This window comes from Pseudonaja textilis, chromosome Z, assembly GCF_049901715.1.
Source record: "Pseudonaja textilis isolate UNSWEBS1 chromosome Z, rPseTex1.2, whole genome shotgun sequence".
NCBI classification, from domain to species: Eukaryota; Metazoa; Chordata; class Lepidosauria; order Squamata; family Elapidae; genus Pseudonaja; species Pseudonaja textilis.
In genome coordinates, this window is record NC_142008.1 from 2,008 (window position 1) to 12,586 (window position 10,579).

The following is a 10,579-nucleotide window of genomic DNA, read 5'->3' on the forward strand; positions in this document are numbered from 1 at the left end:
GGGTAAGGGTCCTCCTCCCTTTTTTGACGGGGGGGGTCGGGAAAAATGAGTTGCGGGCAGAGGGGTGAAGGGAAGGGTGGGGCAAGTGTTCCTCCCAATATGTGGTGGCCCTTCCCCAGTGGCACGGGCCAACTCCTTGTAGCCAACTCGGTGTGGCCAACTCTCTGTGACCAATCAGCAATGGTCAACTCCCTGCGGAACAATTCAACGCAGTTCTTTCAAAGGATTTACCCATTTGAAAATGATTTTAATTCTTGGCCTTCCCATTTCGTTCCGTCCCACTTTTGGCAACCTTTCTAAAGAGTTGGCCATAGGGAATTGGCCATAGAGCGTTGGCCATTGGCTAGTTGGCCATAGAGTTGGCCATGGTGAGTTGGCTATGGCTAGTTTGCTACAGAGAGTTGACCTTGGTTAGTTAGCCATAACGAGTTGGTCATGACTAGTTAGTTGTGTTAAGTTGGTTGTGATGAGTTGGGGAGATTTGGCCATGGCTAGTTGGCCATAGAGAGTTGACCATGGCAAGTTGGCTGTGGTGAGTTGGCCATCGGCAGTCATCGTAGAACCCTCCACCAGCGCATCTGATGCTCGGCAGCCAGCAGCCTCAAAAAACATATGAGTTGGCATCGGGACGCCCGCCGAGCGCCCGCTCAGCCTGGTTGATGCTGTGGTCAGCCTGCTTGCTCAACTCCCGGCACTCCAGCAAAGCCTCGCTGAACTGCTTGTAGGCCTCCTCCATGATGGAGCTTCTCCTGGCTGGTTGGACCTCCCAGTAGCCCTCTTCCACCCAGGGCTGAGCCCGGCTGGCCATCTCGCTGAGCCCCCCACTGTTGTTGCAACGCTGCAGCGAGCGGTCCAGATCCTTGCAGAGCTGGTAGAGCTCGCTACCCCGCCCGGACACCCGCTCACCGTCAATCACTTTCACCCGCGGAAACATTTCCGCCAGGATGGCCGGGTAGCCAGGGGTGGCGCAGAAGGGGTTGCTGAGCCGGGCTGGGCCGTTGTGGAAGCGCACGTTGTCCAAATGCCGCAACCCGGTCAGGCACTGCAGCTGTTGCGGGTTACGCAGCTGGTTGCCGGATGCGTTGAGACTCTGTAGGCTCTCACAGCCACTCAGCGGTTCCAGGTTCGAGATACGGTTGGCGGCGACATTGAGCACAGTCAAGGCTTTGAGCGCGGCGAGGGGGCCCAGGTGGGTCAGGCCATTGCCCGACAGGTCGAGCCACTCCAAGCTGGCGCACTCGCCGAGGCAGCCCAGTTCCAAAATCCCCAGACCTCTTAGTTTCAACAGCAGGATGGACTCGAGATCGAATTCTCCCGTCTGGCTTTTTAGCAGCTGGACGGTGATCTTGCCATTGTGGTCCAAATCATCGCTTTTCTCGCTCCGGAAGTCCATTTCGGTTCCGCCGGACAAGTCTCGGAAGAGGTTGGGTTCGGCTTGACCTACGCTTCTCTAACTCTCCATTTTGCGACCGCAAAAGAACCTCTTGGATTTAAGCCATGCCTCCTGCAGGGAAGGGAAAGGTGCAAAAAGATACCCGTGTCAGGGGGACAGATGGTCCTCTATTTATGACGGCAACCCAGGCCAGAATTCCGATGCTTTGCCGTGATATTGCTTCAGTGAGTTTTGCCCTGTTTTACGACTTTTCTTGCCACAATCATGGCAAGTTTTTCAAGCCTGCTGCATGGCCGTTCAGCGAATCTGCCTTCCCGATTGACTTTGCTTGGGGATCACATGGGACCCATGGACCCAGAATGCCTAAGGCAGGACTGGAACTGCCCGTCAGCCGGTTGGATTTACCTCATGGGAGGAACCCTCTGTTTGATGTCCCAGAAAGATGAGGGGACATTAGAAACAGAAAGCTGGATGCTGAGATGGGCAGCATATACATTGGATAATAATAAAATGAAGTAATACAATAAAATAAAATATAAAAAAGGATAATAAAAGATAAAATAAAATAAAAGGATAAAATATAATAAAATGAAAACAAAATGAAGGTAAAATAATACAAAATAAAAAAGTAAAATAAAATAAAAATATAAAAGAATAAAAAATATAAAATAAAATATAGACTATATAAAATAACATAAAAAATTAAAGTATAAAATAATACCAGAGAAAATATAAAAAAATAACATGTAAAATAATATAATAAAATGAAATAAGAAAGGCAAATAAAAATAATAAAGTAAAATTGTAAAATAAAATATAAAATACTAAAGCATAAAGTAAAGTAAAATAGAATAAAAGATAAAATAGAATAAAATAATAAAATATGAAATAAAACAAAATGATACCAGATTAAAGTGCAATAAAATGCAATAATAAAATAAAGTTTTCTTAGTAAAAAAATAAAATAAACCAAAACATAAAAACATAAAATAAAATACTAAAATATAAACAAAATAAAATAAAATAATACAAGATTAAAATGCAATAAAATAAAATGAAATATTAAAATAAAAATAATAATAAAAAGCAAAATAAGTAAAATAAAACCTAAAATAGAATACTAAAATATAAATGAAATAAAATAGAATACTAAAATATAAATGAAATAAAATAGAATACTAAAATATAAATGAAATGAAATAGAATAAAAGGTAAAGTCAAATATAATAAAATATGAAAACAAAAGGATACAGGATTAAAATAAAATAAAATGAAGTAATAAAATAAAAATAATACAAGTAAAACAATAAAGTAAACTAAAACCTTAACTAAAAACCTAAAATACTAAAATATAAATGAAATAAAATAAAATATAAAGTAAAATATAATAAAGTATGAAACATAAAACAATCCTAAAATCCTAAAATCATATCAAATCAAATTATTAAATAATAAAATAATAAAATACAATAAAATAAATAAAATAATAAAATAAAATAAATGAAAATAAAATAATAAAAATAAAATAATAAAAAATAAAATAACAAAATGAAATTCCAAAACAAAACAAAATTTTAACCAAGGACCAAAGAGGACGGCCCCTCCCTCAAATATCCCCTCCCCATCTCCAGGCTCAGCTTGCAAAAAGAGACCAGAGTTCGAGGAATCCGTCCAATCCCTTTTTTTCCGGGGGGGCAGGGGGAGGAATCCAGTCTCGCTCCCAACAAACCGATCCGGATCTCTTTTCAAGGCTCTTTTCAGGGAAACCCACTAGCCCTGGTCTGCCCATGGCGCTAGTCCTCAAGCTTGGTGGCTTGACCTGGTAGCTCTCTATCTAAGCCCCCGAATTTGGGGGTGGGGAGGTTGGGGAGATATTGCCTTATTGGGGGGGGTTCTGGTTATTTGGCTCCCAGCCCACCCTCTCCCCTCGCAGGTGAAGGGGAGGGCAGAGAAAAGCCTCGCCCCCCCAAAAAAACATCCCACCCTCCCCCACCAATGGGTTGCCAGGCGCCACGGTAACCGTTCCCCACGACAACAAAGACGGTTGCTAAGGAAGGCCTTCAAGGATGCTTCCCCCCACCCCCCACCCCACCATTTTGGGGGGTCGGATGATGAGTTCCTATCTCCCCCTCCCACTGGCAAACCTCCCCCTCCCCAGGTGCAAAGGGGGGAACACACCAGCATCCTTCCTCAGCATCTCTTCCCTGGCCGTCTCCATGGCAACCCTATTTTTTTTGGCATCATCTCAAGCATCCTCCCTGCCCTTCTGGGCGTCTCTTATGGGTGGGGGCGGGTTTCAGGTGGGTCCCCCCCACCCCGCATCCTTTTTCTCCCTTACCCTCTCGCTCCTCTTCCACCATCCTCTTCCTCTTCCTCCTCCTCCTCCTCCTCCCTCCGGTTTGGGGCCCCTCCCTGCCCAGAAAACGCCCGGGTTGCCAAGGCAACGGGGCGCGCCACGAGACGCGGGAAGCGGGGGGGGCGGGGACACGGAGGAAGGTTAAAGGCGCAGCAGCGCTGCTCGCCTTTGCCCAGCGAGGCCCGATCGCCTTTCTGCAACCTGGGAGGGAGCTTCTCCCCCTCTCGCCCCCGCCCTGTTGGGTCCGCTGCGTTACCCACGGGGGGTGGGGAGATGGGAAGCGTGGCCTCGCTCCAAGCTGCGGATTGGGGGGGAAGGGGACACAGGTAAAAAGGGGTTAAAAATGTAATGCAATTAATTTAATTTAATGCAATGTAATGTAATTTAATGTAATGCAATTTAATGCAGTGCAATGTAATTTAATGCAATATAATGTAATGTAATGATTTAATGTATTTATTTTATTATATTTTATTTTATATTTATTTCATATTATATTTGTTTTATTTATTTATTTTATTTTACTTTATTATTTAATCTAATATTATTTCTTATTTTTAAGTGTTTGAAGTAGGGTGGCTGGGGGGAGAGAAAATCCTCGACAAACAGGAGGCGGAGGAGCGGGGGGGCTCCATTTCTTCTCCCTCCCCCCTCCTCCCTCAGCTAGAATTTGGCTGTTCCTGGTGGGCTTTCAAGGGGAGGGTGGGAGGAGACCCCTTTATATTTTGGGGCTGGAGGCGGGGGTTGGACTCAGATGACCTCCCAACTCTGTTCAGCTGGGAATGAGCCTGGTAGGTTTGGAAGGTTTGGGGGAGGGGCAGAGGAGAAGGGGGGAGAAACGTGGGGAGGGAGGGGGGGGAAGGATTTCCTCCCCGCTTCAGGTGAGCCAAAGTCCGCGAGGCCCCGATTTGCTTCCCGACGGGCAACTCAAACTCGCACCGACAACGGAGGCGGTTCGCTTCCCGATGGAGGGTTGTAAGGACGGGGCGGGCCTCCCGGGGACGAACGTAGCTTCCGTCGCGGCCCTGCCGTTCCTCTCCCAAAGGCAGGCGGAGCCCTTCGGGTTGGGGCCCTCTTCCAAAGGTGGCTTAAGAAGTCTTCCTTCGTACCAGCTTTGGAAGATATATTTGAATGCTTTTCCGGTGGGTTTTTTTTTTAAAGTGCTCTAAAAGGTTGAAAATATTCCAGAATGGTGTAAAATATATTCCTTCTTTTGTCTGTTCTTCCTTTATATTTTATATTTCAGTATATTTTGACTTTTAGAAGCATGACACATGGACCTCAATTTCGTTCTGGGAGAAAAGGGAGAAGGGGAAGAGGAAAGAGAAAGGAGAGGGAAAAGAGGAGGAGGAGGAGGGAGAAGAGGAAGAAGAAGGTGGAGGAGGAGGGAGGAGGCAGGGAGAAGGAAAAGAGGAGGAGGAGGAAGAAAGTGGGGAAGGAAGAGGAAGAGGAGGAGGGAGAAGAGGAGGAAGGAGGTGGACAAGAAGAAGAGGAAGGACAACAACAAATCACCACCACCACCACAGGCAGAATTCAATTTTTTTATTGTTTACATCGAAGAAAAACATTACAAAACATACTTTATATTTGCTTTATGACACTACTAAAATTATTTGTCTACTCTTATTTTTCTCCCCCCCCCACACACACAAAAAAACAAGTGTTTCCGTTATTAATTAAAACCCAAAGTCACCCCAATCATGGGTGTTTGGCCATAAAACACTCCCCCCCACCGACTCCCAGGTCAGCGTGTCTGGATCGCAATCCTTCACAAAGCATGGTGAGTCTTTCGCGACTATTCGGTTATGAGGGAATCGGAGTTTGTGTCGGTCCCAACTGGAGCTAAAAAGGAGTAGGGGGAAAGGGGGCCGTCCAGCACGATCTGTCGGAATAGATTAGGTGGGATTTAAGTCATTGGATGCGCTATGGCAGGGGTCCCCCCCCAACCCCAGGGCCGTGGTGCGTTACCGGTCCACAGTCCGTTCACAACCAGGCCGCGGCGGCCTCCGTGCCTTGACGCGAGCAGTGGAGGTGCGTGTCCACGGCTTGCAGGAAAAGCTCACCATCCACTCGCGTGGAACCATCCTCCACTCCCACTTGCCACACCAGTCCACAAAGTTGGACAAGTTGAGCGGGGGGGAAACTCCGTTTGACGGCCCACACCGTTGCAAATCACAAGGACGTGCAAATGTCGTTTTTCCCTTGCAGGATGTGTGGGGTTTTTGGTTTTCCCCTCCCGTAGACGAATGGCTGATTAGAAAGAACGAAGGGTACTGAAGCTACGAGACGTCCATAGCACGAGGCAGGCAGGATTTGGTGTGGGGAGGGGTGTTCCTCACTGCCAGGAGACTCCAGCGCCATGGGTAACAGGAGAGGCGGACGCTGCTCGATTGGCTGCAGCAGGGAACTCTGTGGCAGGGTGGTAACCCAACCGGTGGTGCTGGGCAGTGGGGTGCTGGTGTGGGTGCGCTCATGGCGCAAGAGATGGGTCTTGCGGCTGAAGCTGCGGGCGCAGTGGGTGCAGATGTACGGGCGCAGGCCAGTGTGCACCGCCTGGTGGCGCACCAGGTTGGTCTTGGAGCTGAAGCGGCGGGGACACTGGGTGCAGGCATGGGGGCGCAGGCCTGTGTGCACGGCCTCGTGGCGGGCGAGGTGTGACTTGCGGCTGAAAGCGCGCCCGCACAGAGGGCAGGCAAAGGGGCGCTGCCCGGCATGGGACTTGACGTGCGCTAGCAGGCTGGCCCGGGTACTAAAGGCACGCCCGCACTGCGCGCAGGCGTAAGGGCGCTCAGCCGAGTGCTGGTTGCGCCAGTGTCTTTGCAGGTGGCGCTTGTGGGCAAAGCAGCGCCCGCACTCGTTGCAGGCAAAGGGGCGCTGCCCCGTGTGGCCCCCGCACTGGTGGGCAGCCAGCCCAGCCCGGTGCGCAAAGCTACGCTCGCAATGGGGACAAGCATAGGGCAGGAGGCCCATGTGGCCACGCAGGTGCGCCGTCAGATGGCGCTTGTCGCTGAAACCCCGCCCACACTCAGCACAGGAAAAGGGGCGCCCGCCTTCGGCGTGGAGCCGCTGGTGGGACGCCAGGTTCTTCCGCCAGGCGAAGGCTTTTCCGCAATCCGAGCACAGGAATGGCTTCTCTTCCGGTGGTTGACTGGCCCCCGCGTCCTCCTCTGGCTCAGTCTTGCCCACCTGCTCCAGATACGGTGCACCTTCCACCGTCTGTACCCCACAGAGGGCTCTACAACTTGTGGGATCGAGGAAGGCTTCCCCCAGGGGCCGGTCCTCCCTCTCTGCACCCGGGACACCACCCAGCTCTGGCTCAGCCTTAAAGAGGAAGGGTCCCTGATCGGGCTCCACGTGCCCCACACAGGAAGGGAGAAACTTCCCCAGCTCCATCCCAGGCCCGTACGGGAAACCGACTTGTGCACGGTCACCCTGAACCCGGCAGTTCTGTCCCAGGACCACGGAGGCAGCCAGGTTCTCTCCAGACGGGGGGACGTTCCCCACTAGGCCTAGCTCCAGGCCGTTCCCGTACGAGGGGGCGGCTTGTCCCAACTCCGCAGGATCTCCAACGCGGGCAGCTTCCTCTTCATGCAGCCGCTGGTGGCGCAGCAAGTGCCGGCGGTGGGACGAAACTGCGGGGGCAGAGTGTACAGACATGGGGACGCTCACCGGTGTGGGTCAGCTGGTGGCGCACCAAGTGGGTCTTCTTGCGGAAGCTCTTGGGACAGCGGTCACAGGGAAAGGGGCGCTCCCCAGTGTGGACCCGTTCATGGGAGCCCAAATGGATCTTTTGAGAGAAGCGGCGCCCACAGTGGGTGCAGGCGAAAGGACGCTCACCAGTGTGGACGCGGGCATGCCGCGTCAGGTGTGCCTTCTTCCCAAAGGCCTTGCCGCACTGCAGGCAGGCGAAGGGGCGCGGGCGGGGGTCCCCGAGGCTGCCGCCAAGCGGCGCTGCTGGTGCTCGTAGCGCGGGCAGCCCAACGGCTTGTCCTCGCTCAACATCTGCCACTGGTGCAGAGCCAATCCAGAAAGTTCTCCCAGCCCAGCGGCTCCATCCTTGTAATTGGGTCCCGGGATGCGGCCCTCCGACTTGCAGGCGCTGGCCAAAGGCAGCCCCGAGAGCAGTGCCTCCGTGCTCAGTCCGGCCGGCCACTCTGTGTAATCCTCGGCTTCCACCTTCACCGTCCGGATAAGCCAGTCACCTGCGGGAAACAGGGTGCCAAGTCAAGGAGGCGCCAAACGGAATCCAGCCCGAGGGGATTAGAAAGGGGGAATCTGGGGTGAAGGCCTCCTTCCCCATCAGCCCTGGAGGGACACTAGGCCAGTCCGTAGCTTAGCCAGGCCTACCTCGCAGGGCCCATAATGAAGGGGAATTACCTACAGCCCTGTCATTGAGGGTGATCGCAAAATGCCATCCGGCAACTTTGGGTCATCACAATAGGCACAGCAGAGCAAATTACCGCACTGTATGAGTCCCTGGATTCTCAGGTGTGACAGCCACCTCACCTGGACAATTCTTGGCTGGGTCCTTCAAATCTTCTGGGCCGCCGGCTCTGTCGGTTGCGTCTTGGAGCTGCTGGTCAGCCTTGATGGCCTGTTGGAAGCCGGGCGGGCCGGATCCTATTCCCCACCCCAGGGAAGCAAAATCAAGATAAGAGTTGTTAAAATAAAATAAAAATAAACTGCCAAGAAACAAAGAAAATACAATCGAGACATTCAATGAAATTAAACAGAATGAAATGGAAATAAAATAAAATAAGACATTAAATTGCCATCTGCCAGAAATGGTGTAGTAAGGTCTCTCCTGCTTTGGTGTGTTGGGGAGGTTGGACTAGATGACCTACAAGGTCCCTTCCAATTTCAGTTCATCTGTTGAATTAAATGAAACTGAATCAAATGAAAACCAAATAAACTAAAACTAAAACTAAAAAGAAATGAAAATCCATGAAATTGAAACAAACAAATAGAAGAATAATGAGGGAAAATGAAAACGAATGAAATAATTTTTTTTTTAAATTGAATTCTTTTAATCTGATCCAAGTTAAAATCATAATTCAGACAGTAAATAATTCTTGCCAATAATTAAATAAATAATGACTATCCATAAATAATGATCAGTAATTAAAACAAATCAAATCAGGTAAAATAAAAAAATAAAGGAAACTCAATTAAAGGAAAATAAAATAATTAAAGAAAAGTAAAATGAATTAAAATCAACTGTACAAAATAATTAAATAACAATGATGATGAAAAATAAATGAAATATTTTAATGTAGGGGAAAGTGAATATAAAATAATTAAAATAAATAAAAAATATAATGTAAATACATATTTTTTACATATGTAAACAATATATTTAATATATATTTAATCAAATATATATGTAATTTATAAATATAAACATATATAATTTATAAATATGTATATATTTATCAATATAAACATTTTTATGAATACAATATATAATAAAATATAATAAAATAAAAAATACATATTTAATAAACTATAATAAACTAGGATCTCCTGCTTTATAATAATCTCCTGGATTAGAGAGACCTATTCTGATTCTAATAAACCCATCGATAATTTTTTAAAAAATATAATTTTTTTAAAAATATATTTTTTTAAAAATATAATTTTTTAAAATATATATTTTTTAAAAAAACAAAACATAGAATAAAATAATAATTTAAATTAAATCAAACTGAATGAAGTGAAACTAAAATAGTAAAAATAAAAATAAACAATAATACTAATAATAAAAGAAAAAATTGACCCAAAGTCACCCAGCTGGCTTTCATTCCTAGGGTGAGACTAGAACTCCCTGTCTCCTGGTGATTGACCCAAAGTCACCCAGCCGGCTTTCGTGTTGAAGGCAGAACTAGAACTCCCCGCCTCCTGGTTCCTAATCACGTTCTTTAACCACCAAGGTAAACCGGCCCATCTTGAGTGGCACCGGGGCCCGCACAAGAATAAAACAACTTTTGGGGTCCACAGCCTCCCCCTCCTCCTCTTTCTCCCCCTCGCCTTCTGTCCATCAGCCTCCAACCCCGTCACCTCAGGATTCGATCTCGGGACCGACCTGTCTCGGGCGTCTCCGCTGCCCCCTTGTCTGGCAAAAGACCCCCATCCTGTGGGGCCGTCTCTGGTTTGGCGAGTGGGGCGCCTGGAAAGGAGAAAGACCCCGGTGGGCAGTGCCACAAAGGGGGACGGGGGGCAGTCTCCCATCCCGAAAAATTAGGGTGGGGGGAGAGCAGCTCCCGACTTACCCAGAGCGATCGCAGTGCCGTAATTCTCGCGCATGGTGTCGTCCCGCACCGTCCAGCTACACCAGTGCCCAGGAGCCAAGCGGAGAGAGAGGTCCTCGTGCCGCGCTGGCACCTGAAAGAAACGAGGCCGAGGCAAAATTAGGATTCGGGGTGTACCCTGTCCGTCCCATTTCCCTGCCCAGGACAGCCCATTTGCGCTCTCCGTACAACCAGCCGACATTGGGTGATACCAGAGGGCAGAGATGGAGACCCCCGATTTAGGGCAGGGTGATCGGTCAGTGCTCCTACCCTTGTCTTCTCCTGGTGGAGTGGCCAGACTACCAAGGAAGGGAGGGAGGGAGATAGCAGGAAAAGAAAGGATGGGAAAGAAAGGAAGAATGAAGAAAATGAGAAAGGGAAAAGGAAGGGAAGGAGGGAGATAGAAAAAGAAAGGATGGGAAAGAAAGGAAGAATGAAGAAAAATGAGAAAGAGAAAAGGAAGGGAGGGAAGGAGGGAGATAAAAAGAAAGGATGGGAAAGAAAGGAAGAATGAAGAAAAATGAGAAAGGGAAAAGGGAGGGA

General features: G+C 48.4%; 2 protein-coding genes across 2 annotated transcripts; both read right to left on the reverse strand.

Moving 5' to 3' along the window:
- Positions 1-361: 361 nt before the first annotated feature.
- Positions 362-3,887, reverse strand: LRRC61 (leucine rich repeat containing 61). The gene is made up of 2 exons (XM_026721077.2): positions 3,732-3,887; positions 362-1,504 (listed from the first exon to the last, which is right to left on the reverse strand). The coding sequence occupies exon 2, from the start codon at positions 1,391-1,393 to the stop codon at positions 602-604; it is 792 nt and encodes a 263-aa protein (XP_026576862.1). The 5' UTR covers positions 1,394-1,504; positions 3,732-3,887; the 3' UTR covers positions 362-601.
- Positions 3,888-5,276: 1,389 nt separating this feature from the next.
- On the reverse strand, positions 5,277-10,303 carry ZNF467 (zinc finger protein 467). The gene is given in 6 exon segments (XM_026725449.2): positions 5,277-7,373; positions 7,375-7,706; positions 7,709-7,951; positions 8,256-8,369; positions 9,832-9,915; positions 10,019-10,303. Coding segments are annotated over 6 exon segments (2,445 nt in total). The 5' UTR covers positions 10,239-10,303; the 3' UTR covers positions 5,277-5,921.
- Between the last annotated feature and the right edge of the window lie 276 nt (positions 10,304-10,579).